The following is a 20265-nucleotide window of genomic DNA, read 5'->3' as shown; positions in this document are numbered from 1 at the left end:
TGAGAAACTGCTTTTTTGATGTGCACAAGTGACACAATGATGTGAGAATTGAACAGGTAGTTTTGAGAATTTCAATTCTGATCTGAGAAATGTTCCAAAGCGACTGAGAAAAACTGTAATTTAAAATATCCATAGCCTATATTGAAATGGAAATTGCAATATTTATTTTTTTCTTATTGTGACGTTTATCCCTGAGTCAAATGGCTTCTGGAACAAGAAAAAATGTAGGGCAAGATTTTGTCCGTTGGAGATAATGGTTTGATGATAGTGGTTTGCTATGTCATGATAGTGATCATGAGAGTGATTTAATGGTGATGTAAATGCACTCAATAATTAGCACCTCCAAGAACTTATAACAAAAAATATCTACAAAGTGCATTCACCCAAAAATTTTAATTCTGTCATCATTTACTCACTCTCAAGTTGTTCCAAACCTGTATGAATTACTTTGTTCTGCTGAACATAAAAAAATATATTTTGAAGAGTTGATGGGCCCAATGACTTCCATAGTAGTATATATGGGGTTTTATAATGGGGTTTTTCAATTTATGAGTAAAATAAAGCCTGTGGTAAACATAACTTGGCCATACTTTGACGTTTTGTTGTACAACGTACACTGCACACACTACACCCCAAGCTGTCTTCTAGTTACTTTTTAAAAATGTTCATTTTCAGAAATGAATATAACTGCTTCAAAATTTTCTATTTTTGCTATCGTTGTGTGTAATTTACATTCTAGAATAAAACGTCAGAATAAAGTATCGTCAAGTTATGTTTACCACAGGCTTTATTTCAACAGAGGCTATTTTGAGAAAACCCATTATAAGACCCCATCTCGAAGGAACCAGCGGCGAATTAGACTACCGGGTTCTGATGTCATACCTGCACCACTATATTGACTTCCATACTAATTTTTTACAGTCTATGCTTCCATAGTATGGGGGAAAAATACTATGGAAGTCAATGGGGCTCATCAACTGTTTGGTTACCAACATTCTTCAAAATATCTTCTTTTTTTGTGTTCAGCAGAAGAATTGAATTCATACAGGTTTGGAACAACTTGAAGGTGAGTAAATGATGACAGAAATTTTATTTTTGGGTGAACTAACTCTTTAAAATATAACCATTCCTGAAATTTGCTTATATATTAGCGTATCTATGGTCAAATATAACCATATCATTATAGTTAATTAAACTATTTTTGTAGGCACAAATGATCTCTCACATATTTATATATTTATTTATTTGTATGATTTGTGTGGATTTAACTGTATGTCATACGAATGTAGTCTTATTAAACCAGACAAGGAGATTAAGAGAGTAAATATCTGCAGTACCCTGCATTTCCAAATGAATTATACATTTGAATTTTAGGAAATAAATAAAAATAACACCATGATTTGGTTATTGATGAGGGTTATATATATGAACAATTATGAAAATGTATACTAAAGTATTTTATTTCCAAGGACATATATATACATTAGTGTGCCCTTGAAGAACACGCATTTTTATGATTACAATACAGGAAGAATTAATGTGCTATTTTTCTCCAACAAAAAAAACGTAATTCATTATATGCTTAAAAAACAACACTCATTAACAACCTTTTACATTTTAAATAAATGAAAATTAATTAATCAATTAGTTAATCAAAACTTAATGAAAGTCAGTTCAAAACTCATTTAAATAATCCCTGAAACCATTATCATAATGTCAGAGAGAGGTTTCTTGTTTTAAATATTACCTAGTTATTATTAAACACTTTATATAGCACATCACATTAAAACAGTTTCAGTCCATTATGGTTTCTGTTTATAAGAATTATCATAACATCAGATTTCCAAAGATAAGAGGACCTCTTGTGGCTATAATTGGTAGCACATTCTGCAAACTCGCATAGGCTTTACCTTTCAGTCTTTGGACATCTGGGATGTAACCATTATGTTTCCAGAAATATTTTAACATTTACAAACAAGTTCCAAGGATGGCGTACACACGTACATAAGAAATAAAACCATCTATATATGCAGACTGTAAAGCTGTCTCTAAAGTCATTTTAAAAAGTTTATGTAAAATAATTTTTTAAAACCAGTCTACGTAAAATACAAAACAACAAGGAACTAACCCCGGATCAGCATTTTTACTCTAAAGGGCTAATATTATTCAATTTGAAAATCCATTTATAACAACAGAGACTTTAAACATCTTAGTTTAAAGGAATACTTCTCCCCAAAAATTAAAACTTTGCATTAATTCACCCTCATGTACGTTTAGGCCTGTATTACTTTCTTCCGAGAATTACAGAAGATGTTAGGCAGAATGTGCAAAATTTGTTCAGTCATGAAACTGATTAGTGCCCTTAGTGCAATCTGTTACAATTACATCATCACTACATGCAAGATGATCTGCAGCCAATGAGCTTGCTTGCTCAACATTTAAAGGAGAACTATTATGCTTTTTATTATTTTACCTTTCCTTTAGTGTGTCGGAGCTATCTCTGCATGTAAACAATCTGCAAAGCACATAATCTATGCCAAAGGGAGTTGATCTATCCAACTGAAAACACCTGCTTCAAATGCCGCGTTTGTAGTCCTGCCATTATTTCTGACATTATTTACTTGTCCAACACAGGATCTAAGCAGTAGACCAATCACAACAGACTGGGGCCGGCTGACCAATCAGAGCAGAAAGCTTCACGTGTTATCGGAATTGTGATAATTCCCACTTCTGAAGTCGTGATTACAAGCTCATCACATTCAACTTTCGAAATGGGGGCGTTCATATGCAATTTTTACCTAGGAAACTTGAATTTACGATAATACTGAGAGCAGGTGAACAGTGTTTAGACAGAGGGTGAAAACAGGTGCAGCAACAATGTAAATTATAAGAAAAATAATGCATATCTTGAACATTAAATCATATAAACCTATTCCTCCAGAACAGGGTGAGTGAATAACCCCAGCTATCTGACAGGGCACGTTCTTATAACATTGGCTAACGCTCTCTCAAAGTTATGAACAAACATTCTTCCAGTAACATTAAAAGAATGTTTGTTAAACGTTATCTGGTCTTTATTAGCACAAGAAGGTTTGTAGAAGGTTTTTTAAATGTCTTCATAATGATGGGAGATAACGTTCTTAGAACAATATTCTTCAAACATCCTTTAAACACTTGAATGACAACTAACATCAAATGAATAAGATTGTGTTTGATGTTTTAAAAGAACACCCTTCCAACATGTGAAAGTTTTGTAGGCTGTCCCATAGCTATTGTTCCCAACTTCCAAAACAATGTTCATGAAATCACAACATGTCATTAGTATTTGATGAATGTTCTCATGATGTTGGCAGAAACATTCTTTGAACGTCTTTCAAATATTAAGGATCACTACTTTTTGGCTTAAGGTGGATGCTACAAAGTAAAAATCCCTGTATTTAATGAACACCACTCTAGTGATGACACCTGATGTTTTTGAGTAAAATCACTGAAAGAAAGTGGAGCAAACATTTGACGTCACCATTATGGTGATCAGTGTTTCATGTAGTTGGACTCTTGACTCTTGATTGTTTTTTGTTAGTTTTTCCTCTGGCTGTTGTAACTGTGAGTTCATAAAACAATTGTACTGTGGCAAAGGAAGTCAAAACAGTGATGTTGACAATTAATTAATGGTGACATCATGAAATGGCCTGATCTGAAGTCTAATCACTGATTAAAAGTATATTTTGTCATTAATGCATTTCAATATTGTGCTGCTGACCATGTTATACTATAGAGATCCAGCATTGTTGGGATGATCGGATATTCTGAAAATACAATGAAAACATATTGTGAGCAGGAAGTTATTAACTACGCTTTAATTTAGACACTCATAGACATCAACAATCTGCATATGAAACTCAACAATGGTGATATGCTTCATGCTGCAGTGCATGATGGGAGCCAGTATACAGAACTCATTCATGACTCCCAGTGTCATGAATAAATGATGCAACTGAACTCTTTTACTATTTATATTTGAATATTTGATTGTCACCATTGTTGAGGTTTGTACACAGAACACAGAACTTCAGCGTTAAATTACAGGGATCTTTGTATCACAACAGATTCATTACTATTTAAGTCAGTCATGAAATTACAGAAAAAGCAGTTTTTAAACCACTTTAATGCAGTCATTTGATTGCCATTACAGTAGACAAGTTGATCTGTTTTTTTTTTTTTTATATCAATGCAAAAATTTTCTATGAAGACACAATTGCAACTGCTGAAAGAGAAGAGCCCAACTAAAAACAAACACTGATCAATATATTGGTGACTTCAATTAAAAACATTTAATAAAACATAAACATCTAAACCTCTGTTCATTCTCAATAAAAACTTCTGTAGACGTATGACAGAAATAAAGTCAAACTTTAATCACTGAATTAACTGCAGTTGCTTCAGTGCTGTAGATTGGACCAATATAGACATTAGAACAGTAGAGTATAGAACAGTAGTGTTCATTTAACACAAAGGATTTTTCTGTGATGTTGAGTTGTTTATAAAAATTTAGTTGAAATAATGCTTCTGGAGCATCATTCTAACCTAAAAAATAAAGTTCCACTAACATTAAGAAATCTGGACATTTTAATGTTTCCATAACCAAAACAGAATGTTTGGAAAACATTCTTAGAACAAAACTTTGTTAGCTGTGATGACAAAATTTTCCTTTTTGGGTGAACAATCTCCAATCTATCCCCTATCTAACTACAAGAATGTGACACTGACAAAAATCCATCTAACAAAACAAAAATCCATCTAACAAAAAGAGCCACCCTGAAACATGTTCCTTTATCCTTTTCACTAGTTACAATGATTCAGTTAAAAAATAATAAACATAAAAAAGTTTTTTTTAAGAACGTGTTAAAATGCATGTTTGTTAAACAGCATATCCTATTTTTTATAGAACAGTTCACTTTTCTGGAGTGCTTTACAAAAAAAAAAAACTTCATATGAGGATTAGCCATTGATTATGACAGATATATATTAATTATTTATCATGAATAAACCATATTAGGACAGAACTGTAATACTCTTCCAGTGGACTTATGTTTCCAAGCAAAACTGGAATCTCTGGACTTACATGTAGAGGTAAAGGTCATGTATTGTAAGTCACATTGGTCCTCAGAAGTGCACACATACCCTCCTCCTTCCTTACTCGGTGAGTAGATCTGATCCGAGTGGAATGATGAAGAGTGTGGAGAGTGGGAGAGGTTCACAGAAGCAGATGTCTGCTAAACAGACACAATGACACAATCTCATGGCAGTTCGTAATTATTTTACGTTTTGGCAAATTGGTGGCTAATTCGTAGGAATTCATGCAATCTCATTCATTGGTTTCCATACAATCTGCTTATCCCCCAGTGACTGTTATGTTAGAGGTGTGGTTAGCTAGGGGTGGACCTTCATGCTTTTTTCCCTCAAAATTGTGTGTTTTCTACGATTCACATTGCATGAATTAATATGAAATTGCCACCTCGTAAAATAGTTGCGTTTTCCAGTGAGATCAGGTTGAACACACAGCTCTCAAAACAACACATGCTAATTCAGCAATAAAAGGTGCTTCCAGCTGCTGGTGTTCTGACAGTATGTAAGTCCAGTATGTGGAAGAAACATTAGAAAAGTGTCAACTGCATGTACTGGGTTTTGTTAGTCTTTGAAGATGTATTTTTCCCTACAGCACAGCCTGTGCTCTCTCTTTAGCATTCTCCTCTTCTTGTCGCTTCATGGCCTGGATCACTGCTATCTCTTTGGCCTCTTTTTTCTGGTTTCTTGCCTCAAACAGCAACCTGGCACAAGAGATAATAATATTAGCGTTGCATTGATAATTGCAGACAGTGCTTGTCCATTAGAAAACGTCTTAGGGAGGCAGACATGTTGAGATCACATTCTTTTAACTTGCATCATGACTTGCTTTCTATAGTTGTTTCACTCAAACCTGACCATGAATAGTGCATTTTCACAATTTACAGTAATCGATAAATGAAAGGTTTGGAGTTTTGGAACTAACATTTTAGAAATAACATTTTAGCATTAAACATGAGACTACTCCTGCCATGCGCTTGTACATACAGTAAGCTGCTATACATGCCATATGGCCAAAACATATTTGTTGTCGAGTTTTTTTCTCAGAGAAGAATTAATGTAGGAGCTTTAACTAGCATACAAGCTACAAATGTCTGCTTGTAAAAGCTGAACCATCATAAGTGCATTAAAGGGATAGCTTTTTTTGTGTTAAAATTTTACAAAAATTATATAATGAGAATATACAACATGAATCCATTTTCCAAACCGTGTTTTTGTCTTATCCTGAATCATTATGGTACACTAATAATAAGTGTTTATATTCTGGCTATTTCAGACCGGACTGGTAGGACTCGCCACAGAGTATAAAACCAGACGATTACATTACTTTAAATTAATCTAGTCCTCAAGGTTATGATTATCGACACAATCCTTGACAGAAAGGCAAAGGGGGAGGTGTTGCTGTAATTTATAGTAATATATTCAGAATCATTCAAAAGAATTTCAAATATAATTCCTTTGAAGTGATGGTGCTTTATGTAACATTATGTAAGTTGACATTTGTGCTGGCTACTGTATACAGGCCACCAGCGCACCATACTGACTTTATCAAAGAATTTGCTGAGTTTCTATCAGAGTTAGTACTGGCTGCGGATAAAGTCCTTGTTGTTGGTGATTTTAATATCCATGTAGATAATAATAAAGACGCATTTGGATTGGCATTTGAAGACATTTTAAACTCTATTGGAGTTAGACAACACGTCAGGACCCACTCATTGTCGTAATCATACCCTAGATCTAATACTGTCGCATGGAATTGATATTGATGCTGTTGAAATTCTACAGCAGAGCGATGATATATCAGATCATTATTTAGTCTCGTGTATAATACAATTAGCAAAGGCTACAAAACCACCACCCAGCCATAAATATTGTAGAACCATCACGTCTACCACTAAAGATTGCTTTATAAATAATCACCCTGAGCAGTTTCATCGCCTTAGTATACCTGACAACTTAGAAGAACTCGATGCTGCAACAGAAAACGAATCTAACGCCGTGGTATGATGAGCACACTCGGGCTCTAAAACGAGCTGTTAGAAAAGCTGAACGTAGTTGGAAGAAAACAAAACTATCAGTCTGTAGTAGTTAATGAAGAGATGTCGTATCGATCACAGGTTCAATATGGAGTACCACAAGGCTCAATACTAGGACAGTTGCTTTTCACTCTGTACATGCTGCCCTTAGGAGAGATAATTAGGAAGCATGGTGTTAGTTTTCACTGCTACGCTGACGATACTCAGCTCTATATTTCCTTGTGCCCTGTCGAAACCTACAAATTCACAAAACTAACAGAATGCATAGCTGACATTAAAAGCTGGATGACAAGAAATTTCTTATTATTAAATTCAGAAAAAACTGATATCCTAATCTTTGGACCAAAAACTTCCTCACGAAAAACCCTGAATACTCTCTAACACTTGACGGGTGCTCCATTAAACCTTCGTCCTCAGTTAGGAACTTGGGTGTGCTCTTTGAGACCAATCTTTCATTTGAAAGTCATGTTTCTAGTATCTGTAAAACTGCCTTCTTCCATCTAAAAAATATATCTAAATTACGACACATGCTCTCAATGACAAATGCAGAACAGTTGGTTCATGCATTCATGACTTCAAGACTAGATTACTGTAACGCTCTACTGGGTGGTTGTTCTGCTCGGCTTTTAAACAGACTACAGTTGGTCCAAAATGCGGCAGCTAGAGTTCTTACTAGAACCAGAAAGTATGACCATATTAGCCCAGTTCTGTCAACATTACATTGGCTCCCTATTAAACATCGTATAGATTTTAAAATCTTGCTACTTACTTATAAAGCTCTAAATGGTTTAGCTCCCCAGTACCTAAGTGAGCTCTTAATATATAATAGTCCTTCACGTTTATTGCGATCTCAGAATTCAGGCCAGTTGATAATACCCAGAATATCAAAATCAACTGAAGGCGGCAGATCCTTTTCCTATTTAGCACCTAAACTCTGGAACAATCTTCCTAGCATTGTTCGGGAAGCAGACACACTCTGTCAGTTTAAATCTAGACTAAAAACACATCTCTTTGCTCTTGCATACACATAACACATTATCAATACATTAACATTTTTCAAATCCGTTAAAGGATTGTTACGCTGCAATAATTAGGTCGGCCGGAACCGAGAACATTTCCTATAACACTAGATATACCTGTACATCAGAATAAGAATGGCATCTACGCTAATATTGTTGGGAAAATTCATTGATTATTAACGTATTACCAGTAGAGAATAGCTTGTATGAACAACACTGGAAAGCACCGGGTTTTCTGCACAGAGAGCATCAAGCATAAATGAAATATAAGTGTATTCAATGCAAATTACAATAGCAAGTTGTGGAAAGTACCAAAGAAACCATTAAAACATGTTTTTTTTTTAAATATAGCGGCTGGCGATCCGCCACCATTAAAACCAAAGCTGAGGGGTATTCATGGATAATGGTGGCAAAACGCCAGGGTGGAGCAAAAAGAAAAAGATAGCTCATTGGCTCTGTAACGATAAGAAAAACATATAAAACGAGCTGATTAACACTGTCTAGATCAGATGTGATGCCTGATGAGAAGCTGACGTCTCACTTTGTTGCCTGGCAATAAAGAATATCTTTTGGAGACCTGGAACTTCTGACTCTGAGAGCTTTTTTGAGAAGAAAACGGAATCATCTTAGGACACTGCAGACTGGCCACAACAATATCTGTCTCTCTGCTTATCCTGAGGTTTGCCGGGTGCTGGATCCAGGCCGTATCCAGATCAGATGGAGAACCTGTGTCTGGACCTGACTACAACCTAGCCCAGGAGACAATGGGCCTACAGATCCAGTTCTGGCTGCATCTATAATTCAGATTTTTAATCCCCGTATCCGCTTACATATATTTATATTTAATCTATTTTTAATCTCTATAATAAAAATGTATAATTCAGATTTTGATCTCCATATCCATTTACATATATTATATATCCATATACCATCTTGTATATGTTACATATTACCACGCTTGTTTGTACAGCTTATTTTTAACCACTTCCCTTTTTTTCTGTGCTTCTAATATGTAAAGCTGCTTTGAAACAATTACCAATTGTAAAAGCGCTATATAAATAAATTTGAATTGACTTTTTGACTTGACAGTAACTGCGTGACTCGCCATAGACATACATGGAGAAAAGTAGCTCCGGCTAGAATGTTCCTCCGCAAGACGCATGCAGTTCTGTTTATTAACCAGTAGAGGGCCAAAAATCATGGACAGCAGCTTTAAACACGTTTTCCAACTGATATTGGGACACTGAGGAATGAGTTTTAGAATAATTTTGTGTCATAACAACATGTTACAGATACAGTCAAAAGAGCTTATCTTGTTTTGAAGCTGAAACATTCCTCTTAATCTGCATCCACACTTTGAAGCACAGACCAGGAAACGACAAACAAATCAAGGTCGCTAACGTCTCGGTTACGTATGTAACCCTCGTTCCCTGAAGGAGGGAACGGAGACGTACGTCAGTAGTGACCGACGAATTGGGATATCGCTAGAGAGCCCCTATCAGCTTCGAGAGAACTAAAACAAGCCAATGGAATTGGCGTGCGATATTTGCATAATGCGCACCTCCCCTAACAGGTGGATATAAAAAGGGGGGCAGATGCAATCGCAGTCTGTTTTTCGCTGAGGAGACAACCGGTGTCCGCACTGCAGCAAGGGTACAGAAACTGTGGCGACGGGACGTACGTCTCCGTTCCCTCCTTCAGGGAACGAGGGTTACATACGTAACCGAGACGTTCCCTTTCAGTCGGTCACGTTCGACGTACGTCAGTAGTGACCGACGAATTGGGATCCCAACTAAAACGCCACAGTTACGAAACCCCTTCCAGTGCCCAGCGCAGGCTCTAGCCGCCCTTCGCACCAAGGGGACGGAGAAGGGGGCGAGCTTACGCCGGGAAGTCTACTGCTGTTCCGATATACCCACTAAGTAAACTAGACTACACTGGGGAAGCGAACCCGTAAGGAACGCTGCGGAAACCACTACCTACCCAGAGGGGAAGGAATTTACATGGAAAACATATGGACTGGCCCGCAGGGCAGAACGCATATGAGTACCTGGGATGGCTCCACCTGAGTAGGGGGAGACTCATCTGACAGGAGAAAGCAGAAGCTCTGCTAAGGGAAAGACACGGGCTCACCGTAGGGAGTAACCGTGGACAATACACATATGGAATCACTCACGTAGAGGGATTGCAACATATGGAACCCAACCAACAGACAACATCGAAGATGGATGTTGGTCTGGCATCAGATACTCCGCAATGCCCGAGCCGAAGGTGGAGGTGGAGGAACTCGACAGGGTTCACCGAACGGGGAACACGACTGGAGTCAACAGATGCATATATCCGGCCCAGGGGGCGGGAGTGGCATTGCAAGCCGACACGAGCACAGGTTCAACGCGTCTACCGGCTGGTGGAAGCGAGTACACGGGAAGAACCAGCTTACACGTAAGCTAAAAACCCTAGCAAACGTGTTGGGTGTCGCCCAGCCCACAGCTCTACAATCTGTCAGCGAGGCGCCATGAGCCAGTGCCCAGGAAGAGGCCACTCCTCAGGTGGAGTGGGCTCTCAACCCGAACGGGCAAGGCACGCCCTGGGAACATAAGCCAGGGCGATGGCATCCACTAACCAGTGGGCCATCCTCTGCTTGGAGACAGCCTTTCCCTTCTGCTGGTCTCCGTAACAGACAAAGAGCTGATCTGAGGTCCTAAGCTTCAAGTTCTATCCACGTAAACACGCAGGGCGCGAACTGGACAGAGCGAAGCTAGGGCTGGGTCTGCCTCCTCCGAAGGCAGCGCTTGCAGGTTCACTACCTGATCTCCGAAGGGAGTGGTAGGAACCTTGGGCACATATCCAGGCCGGGGTCTCAGGAAGACGTGAGAATCCCCAGGCCCAAATTCCAGGCACGATTCGTCGACCGAAAATGCGTGCAGGTCCCCTACCCTCTTAACATGAGGCCAATGCAACCAGGAGGACGGTCTAAGAGACAGTACTTTTAACTCGACTAATTGCTCAAGGGATGACGCCGAAGTTAGCTAAGAACTAAGGTGAGATCCCTAGAGGGTAAGGAGGGTGGGCGAGGAGAATTCAGTCCCCTCGCCCCCCTCAGGAACCTGATGATCAGACCGTGTTTCCCCAGGGCTTGCCATCAACTGCATGGAGATGTGCAGCAAAGCGGCAACATACACCTTGAGGGTGGAGGGCGACAGCCTTCGCTCCAAGCCCTCTTGCAGGAAGGAAAGCACAGATCTGACCGAGCATGATCGGGGGTCCTCTCGTCTTGCGAGAGGAGCACCATTCAACGAATAGGTTCCACTTCAACGCATAGAGGCTCCTCGTGAAGGAGCTCTAGCGGAAGTGATGGTGTCTACGACCGCCTGCGGGAGATCACCCAGAACCTCCGCATCCCGTCCAGGGACCACACGTGAAGGTTCCACAGGTCGGGACGTGGGTGCCATAGGAAGCCCCATCTCTGAGTCAGGAGGTCCTTCCTCAGAGGAAATCGGCCAAGGAGGGGCTGTCGTGAGGAGCATTAGGTCCGAAACCAGGGTCCGAGTGACTAATATGGAGCCACTAACAAGACCTGCTCCTCATCCTCCCTGACCTAGCACAGGAGCTGTGCGAGAAGGCTCACTGGGGGAAAACGCATATTGCGTAGGCCCCGGGGCCAGCTGAGTGCCAGGGCATCCGTGCCGAGTGACTCGCCGGTCAGGGAAAACCACTGGCCGAGGGCAGTTCCTGGGGAGGCAACAGGACTACCTGGGCCTCACCGAAGTAGTGCCAGATCAGCTGGACCGCCTAGGGATGGAGCCGCCACTTGCCCGCAAGTGGAGGCTGCCGTAAGAGCTCGTAGGCTGCACGGTTAAGCACACCTGGAACATGAGTGGCCTGAAGCGACCTCAGATGCTTCTGACTCCAAGCAAGAGATGGCAGGCGAGTTGCGATATGCGACGGGAGCGTAGACCAGCCTGATGGTTGATGTACGCAACGGCCGCAGTGCTTGTCCGAGCGGACCAGTACGTGCTTGTCTGACAGCAGCTCCTTGAAGCGGCCCAGTGCAAGACATACTGCTAGCAACTCGAGGCAATTGATATGCCAATGCAGTCGAGGCCCCGTCCAAGACCCGAAACCGCATGCCCGTTGTACATGGCCCCCCATCCGGTGGTAGAGGCATCTGTGTGGACCACAGCGTCCAAGGGGCACTCCCGCCCGCAGGAACAAAGGGTCCGACCACCGGATGAGGGTAGGGCGGCAGCTCCGTGTCACGAGGACACTGAGCGTGCTGCGCTGCCACGGCCATCTCGGGACCCAGTCGTGGAGCCGGTGTTGAAGCGGCCTCATATGGAGCAACCTGAGCGGCGTGAACGCGGCTGCAGATGCCACATGCCCCAGGAGCCTCTGAAGTCTTTCAGTGGGGCCGCCGTCCTGCGCTTGAGCGAACTCAGGCAGTTCAACACCGACTGGATGCGCTCCTCAGAGAGGCGCACAATCCGGGCGACTGAGTCTAGCTCGAGACTGAGAAAAGAGATCCTCTGCCCGGGGGCGAGTTTGCTCTTGTCCCAGCTGACCCAAAGACCCAACAGGCTGAGGTGAGCTAAACCATCTCCCTGTGTACGCACAACTGCTTCGCGAGCTGGCCAGGAACAACCAGTCGTCGAGGCAGTCGAGAATGCGAACGCCCTGTTCCTTGAGGGGATCAATGGCCACCTCCGCAACCATGTAAGGCGTGGAGCGACAGGGCCAGCCCGAAGGGTAGGAGTTTGTACTGACATGCTCGACCCGAGCGCAGAATCGAGACATGAAAGTATGCATCCTTCAGGTCGAATGCTGCAAACCAAACCCCGGGACGGACGCACTCGAAAATGCGCTTCTGCATGAGCACCTTAAACGGCAGCCTGAAGGTACCGGTTCAAGACGCGCAGATCCAGGATTGGCCATAGCCCACCGCCCTTTAGGGTACAATGAAGTAGGGCTGAACCTGACTTCAAATCGGCTGGAGGGACCGGCTCGATTGTATCCCTCGCCAGGAGGACAGCAATCTCCACTCGGAGAACAGGTGCAATGTCCAACGACACCCAAGTGAAGTGGACACCCCTGGACGCCGGAGGACACCGGGCGAACTGAATCGCATAGCCGAGTCTGATAGTACGAATGAGCCAGCGGAATGGGCTGGAGGCACTAACCAGGCCTCCAGGCACCGAGCCAGCTGAACCAAACGCACCACAGACGTACCGGGGGTGGGGCAGCGAACCAGAGTACGGGGACCCGACTCGGGCGGCATGGTAGCGGCCCAGAGTGTGATCAGACTCTGCGAGGTAGCAGTGCGTATGGGAGACGGCACACGGGGCGCGGCCTGCACCAACACACTGACACCTGCTGGCGAGGTGAGAGGGGGCTGGGAGTAGCAACGCGGGGCGCTGCACACCGCCAGCCACACTCTTGGGACGTAGAGGATCGGAAAACAGTTCTTAGTGGGTACCGCTGGACTCCGGAGAGCCAGCGGCGGAACAGACCAATTCTCCACCCGGCCCTCCTCCGGGGGAGGGAGCGATGCGAGCATCGTCCCCCGAAAGAACCGTTTACGTCAGCTCCAGGTCGCCATATCTCTAGGACCGTCTCCCGCTAGTCAGGTGACTGCGGGTTGAGCGGGCTGGGTTCAAGGCCAGTTTGTGAGATGAGCGCATCGAGAAAGCACACTTTGACGACGGCACATCCCAGCAAGACTCGCCAGGGGTGTTTCTGGACCACCATGGTGGACATTGTCTGGCCAGGGGCCTGCGCTATGATTTGCATCCTGCGTAGCTCAACCCCGACTCAGAACTACCCACATGCAATGAGTGCTTTGACCTACCGCAGACTTGCCAGGGGCCAAGACTCATGCAGGGCAGAGGTGGTGTGTCCGTAGCACTGCCACCCCACCCTAGGGGGTAGTGAGAGAGAAAAAACTTGTAGTGCAGATTATGACCCTCTTGGCGTTCCATATTAATGCCAAAAAAGGCCACAAACTGCCAAGTTTTTTCATGCACATCCGGGCTAAGCCAGGGGGCGGGGCAAGGAGAGTACGCGTCGCACGACACCCCCAGGGGCCTGGGAAAGCATGGTTGCAAAGTCTGAATCCGATTCGGCATGAGCACGCCACAACCGTGGGACGCTCAGCCTCATCTTCATGTTCAGAGTCCAACAATACTCTCTCCAATGTAGCAGTCGACATCTGATCCTCTGCTGGAGCCCTGACTAAGATGTTAGGTCCTCCATATTTATTTTAAGGAGGACCAGCAACACATGCAGAAGCTACCAGCCATGTTGGACAGTGAATGTGGCCGCCCAACTGGACGACACACGGCACCCTGGGCACCGACGTGGCCATGTTGTTTCTAAACATGATCCACCCACGAACATAGTCACAACATGTTTGCGATGCACTAGAGGAGTGGGGGGCCCACGGAGAATGACTCGGCGGGTATTGCCCCACTGTGATCCTCTGGTCACCCAGGCTTATTAACCAAAGTAGCACTTTTCTGATTCAGAAAAATAACTAGATCGGGGAATAAGTGAGGGGACTCCACCTCATTAAAGGCAGCCGAGTCTCGACCGTGCATCTAGAGCGCCAGACAGCGCGCAGGGTTGCCGTGGCAACGCGCGCTGTCAGCCGGCAATTCGACGGCACACGGCGCGCTGAGCGCTCAAGCCCTTACGAGAAAAGCGAGCAAACAACGCGCCGACGTGGACATATTTCCATAAGAAAATATGACCACCCACAAACACAGTCTCAGCACGCTAAGCAGACATGAGAGAAAATGATCGTGGCCGTCAGAGAGGATAGGAAACGACCGCCTCCAGAAACGCACAGACAGAATGACATCTTGAAAAAGACGCAGTGTCTGTCTGTGAAGCTCTTTTAGAAGGGGAAACTTCAGCTCTTTTGTGTCGAGACACACAGGGAGCGTCACAACGTGTTCAGAAAAACACAGGAGGAACCAGACCAAATCGCAGACCAACCAGTGGAATTACAGCGGAACGCTGGGAAAACAGTAGATGTTTCCACCCGGCTCACTCCAACTCGCGACCTCGCTGCAGGCGTCGTCACACCAACACAAGCGCCGAAACTTCTTCAGAGGCTTGAAGTTCTAACAGCCGCAGGACACCAGGTAGGCTCCGAAGCGAAAGACAGAGTGCGATTGCATCTGCCCCCCTTTTTATATCCACCTGTTAGGGGAGGTGCGCATTATGCAAATATCGCACGCCAATTCCATTGGCTTGTTTTAGTTCTCTCGAAGCTGATAGGGGCTCTCTAGCGATATCCCAATTCGTCGGTCACTACTGACGTACGTCGAACGTGACCGACTGAAAGGGAACAATAGATATAAATGGCAAAACAGTGGTCATTTGCTTATGCTTTATATGTGTAAGTTTTGATCTTTCGATTGATGTGTGTTGTGTCAAGATTTAATAAGTATATATTATTACAGAGCTAATTGCAACACCTGTTTTTGATGATCCTCTGCACAATGTTGTCAGTGGTGAGACTGTTTCCACTATCCACTGTTCGCAATATTCCCATTTTCCTGGGAACCTGTGTGTGGAAAACATGCACAGATGATCAAATAGAAGCGTGTTGTGCTGAAATTTTGAGTAATTGTCGATGTGGCACTTACAGCATATGGGTCTGATCCATCTCTGTCTAGAAAGACTTCAGTTTTCCCATGGCACACCAGGTCTACCTATACCAGGAGGACAGTGCATTACTCTCTGGCCACATTTACACAGGAAAAGGGTATTCTCAGTCTCAGACGGCATGACTTTTATGTCAATCCGGCAACACATTTTCCAACTCTGTCAAGCTGGTTTGACAAATAGTCAGAAATCAAATTCAAAACAATGGAATTGTCTATACCTTGAAATGGTCCAGTAAGTCTTTTGTTACAGCATATGGTGCTCCTATAACAACCTCAGAGACATACTGAAAGATTTAAAGACACAAGGAAGAAATTCATATCAAACAATTCATATCATACATATCAAGACAGGCAATCATATCAAACACTCACTCGACAAGCCAACACACTCAGAGTCCTCTCATGGATGTTCATGATGGGATAGTTTTTCCCCTTGTAACGATTCACCTCCTAAAATGATAGTAAAAATAAACAAACATGCAGTTCTTCTCACACATCTCTTTCAGATTTCTTTCAATTATAATGAGCATTATGCTCAACTGAGATTTTTATATATATATATATATATATATATATATATATATATATATATATATATTACAAAGACTTTCCTGTATCCAGTTTACCTGATCAAAGTGCAACCCCACGATAACATATGGCTTCTCCGAAAGCTGGGAAACTGCATCCAGGAAATCCACATGGCCGATGTCTGATGTGCATCGGGTCAAAGAGGATAAACATTAACATTTGCTTGGGAGGCAGGAAAAGCAAGGTGGAAAAGAACGCAGGGGTCTCAAGAAGTGTTTTTAATGTCCACGCTTGTTATTGGTTATCATTGTAGTAGTGACAGCTGCAAACTATACATCTTTCCAAGCTGTTTTTTTCAATGCAGGCTGTAATAGTTTCTTGATGATGTTGTAAGTAACCTGTGCCCACCAGATCTTCTGCTGACATACCTTAAATGAATAATTTACACCAAAATTCTGTCATATTGATTCTGTCTGTTCAATCTTCTGACGACTATGTGTGAGTCTCCAGAAGACACACTTTGTTATTTACTGACAATCTTCCCTTTCACCAGATTTTTAAAATCAATATATTGATTTTGACAGTTGCAGTCTTCATCATAGAAAAGAGCACTCTGGATACTGTACAGTAATTGTTCTTTTGCGTTTAACAGAGGAAATTTTTGGAGCACTAAGTATTGTTTAAGCATGAAAGGATACGGAAGAGGTCAAAAGCTCCAGCCACATAGATGATGGTATCTCCTGGCTGGGGTTCCTGCCCCGAGGCAAACTGGATGATTTTTTGAGACGTCTGCAGGAATTGTGATACTCCTGTCCAGGGACTGTGGCCCTTAGGACCCTGTGGGCAACAGTACAGAAATGATAACAAACAGCAATTACAGCAATAAATGTCAAATGCGGGATTGGTAATTGGTAATAAATTGGTAATACTGCACATTTCTATAGTACACTTTTATTACACCAACAGGTTTGAAGCATGGTGCAAGAGCTCAGTACAGAGTGACTGGTTCTGACAACATGTTCTCTCCAGCTCACACTCTCACTCACCTGCACTTCCTCTTACAGTGACGTCACTTCCAGTCTCAGCTGTCGGCAACATCACTTACAATCTACACATCAGATTTAGAAGTGCTTCCAATGTTGGCCCAATAATTTTTTAGTCAATGTTATATTCAGAATTTAATCTCTGATATACAATAATTAAAAGTAGTTATGTTGGTTTACTACTGCGGCTCGTTGTGTTTTAACATTAGGCTATTTATTATGATTGTGGCATTATCTAACTAGCCAACCATGTTACTATCTTGAATTAACTCAACAACTTTAACTAATAAATAAAGTTATTAACTCAATAACTTTATTTAACTAAAATAACAACAGTTTGTATAAATTTCTTTTAGATAAAATTTTATTTAAGAATATTTAACTTTGAGTGAATTTACATTCTAACAACAAGCTACACTGAATAATTTGTAGCATAAACAAAATTTTTTGAGTTGATTACTTAAAAAATTAAGTCGTTCCAACTACCAGAGTTGTAGCCTTGGAACCAATTAATCTTATCCATTTCAGATTAAATCAACAGCTATCATAGCACATGCCAACACAACTTATTTAACATACATTAAATGAACAATTAAGATATTACTTGTTACTGGCATCAGCGCAGTCATTGCTTATAGAGTCAGTGCAGTGTTTACCTCATGTATCTACTCTTCAGCACAACGGTAACCACAAAAACTTCAACATTACGGAAACTTTTAAATGTCAAACATAACAGCATTAAACACTAACAGGTCTTTCCCTTCACTAAAAAACATGTAACAAAAAAAACAAAATAACACTTATCCAGTCCTATGCAAAGCATGCTGGGAACTAGAAATCCACTGTCTCTTAAATGTCTAAGTTATCAATACAATTGAATTATGTTAGTAAAACTTAATTTTTTTAAAAAGCCAATTAACACAGAAATTTGAGTTTAAATTACAAGTGATCTTAAGTTGATGTCATGATCAACATTATTATGTCAACAGAATTCTACTTTAACTTGCAACCATGCATTTGTTTAAGTTGTGGTAACAAGTCCCCTGGATTACTTTTAAGAGTGAACATAAAGTAAATTATTACGGTATTTACATCTTACATTTACATCTGGTTTATTATACACATTGAAACCACTGTTTAGTTTACCATCCCTGATTGTGATACTCCAGCCAAAAATGATAAATTCTCTCATGTTTTTACTTAGCCTCATGCCGTTCCAGATGTATATGGCTTTCTTTCTTCAGTTGAACACAAACAAAGATTTTTAGAAAAATAATCCATCTTTGTGAGTACACATAAAGCAAGGACCTCTAAAGTCGACACTTCAAAAACCACACAAAATGAACCTGACAGTAATCCATACTATACCAGTTGATGAATCAATGTCTTCTGAAGCAAAAGCTGTGTCAGAAAAATACTAACATTTTAAACTTTTTAAACTATAAACCATCACTTCCAGCCATCTTTGATACATTTATTGCAGTTTAGCTTTTGTATACTCAGTAATATTTGTAAGAACAGATGTAACTGTTATGGAAGTGTTATAAAGTTTTGTTTTTTTAATAGTTTTATTTTTATTTCTATCTATTGTTATTATTTTATTTGTTCAGTAAAAAAATGTAATAGTTGTATAATGTAAATAGTCTTGTGAAATAGTTTTCAAATAAAACTAGAATAAAAACGTGCATCAAGTTAAAATCGTAATTTCAATAATTATTTTGTGCTGTTTAGAGCTGACAATTTTCTTTGTATCCTTGATAAATATTAGCTACAGTATACTTAAATGCTGAAGTATAAAAAAATCAACTGTGTGATAAATATACCAGCAGCAACAACAAAAAATTATTTTAGGAAAAAATGCTTTGGTCTCATTATAGTAAGGTATATTTAATCACTTAACCATTCCAACTTATTGGCCCTGTTGGCAATGCAAACTAATGGCTGGAAACATATTTTTGGTTATATTGGTGTCAAGTGTAAATTACATCTCAGACAGAGGAAGCAGAAGTGAGAGAGAGTGCGAGTTGGAGAGTGCAACTGCAAGACCTTTCTTGACAGTAATTCACAGAATTCCTTGTAAACCAGCAGCCTTTTGAGGAAGCCAAACAGTAAGAGTACACAATAACATTGGAGCAATTAGCCTAGTGAACAGCACTCCCGACATACAGCGCAGCTGCGCCTGAGGAGACCTGAGTTTGAGTCCAGCTCAGGGTCCTTTGCCTGTCCTGTTCCACTCTCTCTCCTCTCCATTGTTTCCTGTCTAATCTATACTTTCCTATCTAATAAAGGCACAAAAGCCCCAAAAATATAACTTAAAAAAGAGTGTACAAAGTATTGTTCTCTCTCCCTTTGGAGGCAATGACTGAACTGCTTAGACAATGTCAAACTCATGAACACAGGTGCCAGAGCTCTGGCTTAAACAGAAGCTCTTATTATGAACTGTGACGACAATAAAGCTTTTTTATGTGCCAACTTGGCAGATACATGTGAAGGCAATGCTAGCAGAAGGAGGAACAAAATGGCAAAGCAGAAATAACAAGTGAAAATATAGCTGTGAGCAGCGATGGCAGGCCCAAGCCCGGTGGCACCACCACCCCAGTGGCTTCAGGGCAACTGTGCACAGCGGGCAATAGGCAGTTAAAACGGTTAAACATCGAAGGACTATGTCAAATTCACTCTACATTTACTGCACTATAAGGTGGTGCTATTAAGCCCCTCCTCCCTGCCTGTTTCTAAGGCTCTGCCCATGTCTACTGGCTAAGAATCCTGACGTGTGTATGGAGTTTCAAACAATTTGAAGCATGCTAAGAGTCTCAAAAGCATCCAAAATGAATATTAAAGTTTG

The 20265-nt window shown here is 41.6% G+C and overlaps 1 protein-coding gene across 4 annotated transcripts in view; it reads right to left on the bottom strand.

Annotated features, from left to right (window-relative positions):
- Window positions 1-2047: 2047 nt before the first annotated feature.
- The window catches only part of LOC137018008 (ethanolamine-phosphate cytidylyltransferase-like), a 35527-nt gene continuing 17309 nt past the window's right edge, over window positions 2048-20265 (bottom strand). For 3 of the 4 annotated variants that reach the window (XM_067382853.1, XM_067382855.1, XM_067382856.1), the window contains 7 exons: window positions 17076-17214; window positions 16476-16558; window positions 16222-16299; window positions 16068-16133; window positions 15829-15894; window positions 15658-15746; window positions 2048-5828 (listed from right to left, as the gene is read on the bottom strand). In XM_067382853.1, the coding sequence (XP_067238954.1) occupies window positions 5714-5828; window positions 15658-15746; window positions 15829-15894; window positions 16068-16133; window positions 16222-16299; window positions 16476-16558; window positions 17076-17214 (636 nt within the window). In that variant the 3' untranslated portion in view covers window positions 2048-5713. Of the gene's footprint in view, window positions 5829-8820; window positions 9610-15657; window positions 15747-15828; window positions 15895-16067; window positions 16134-16221; window positions 16300-16475; window positions 16559-17075; window positions 17215-20265 lie in introns of those variants that run through there. The other variant, XM_067382854.1, reaches the window with a different exon arrangement.

The sequence above is a fragment of the Chanodichthys erythropterus genome, chromosome 3 (assembly GCF_024489055.1).
Source record: "Chanodichthys erythropterus isolate Z2021 chromosome 3, ASM2448905v1, whole genome shotgun sequence".
Classification (NCBI taxonomy): domain Eukaryota; kingdom Metazoa; phylum Chordata; class Actinopteri; order Cypriniformes; family Xenocyprididae; genus Chanodichthys; species Chanodichthys erythropterus.
The sequence above is the reverse complement of the archived record's forward strand: the minus strand, read 5'-3'. Positions and strand labels throughout refer to the sequence as shown.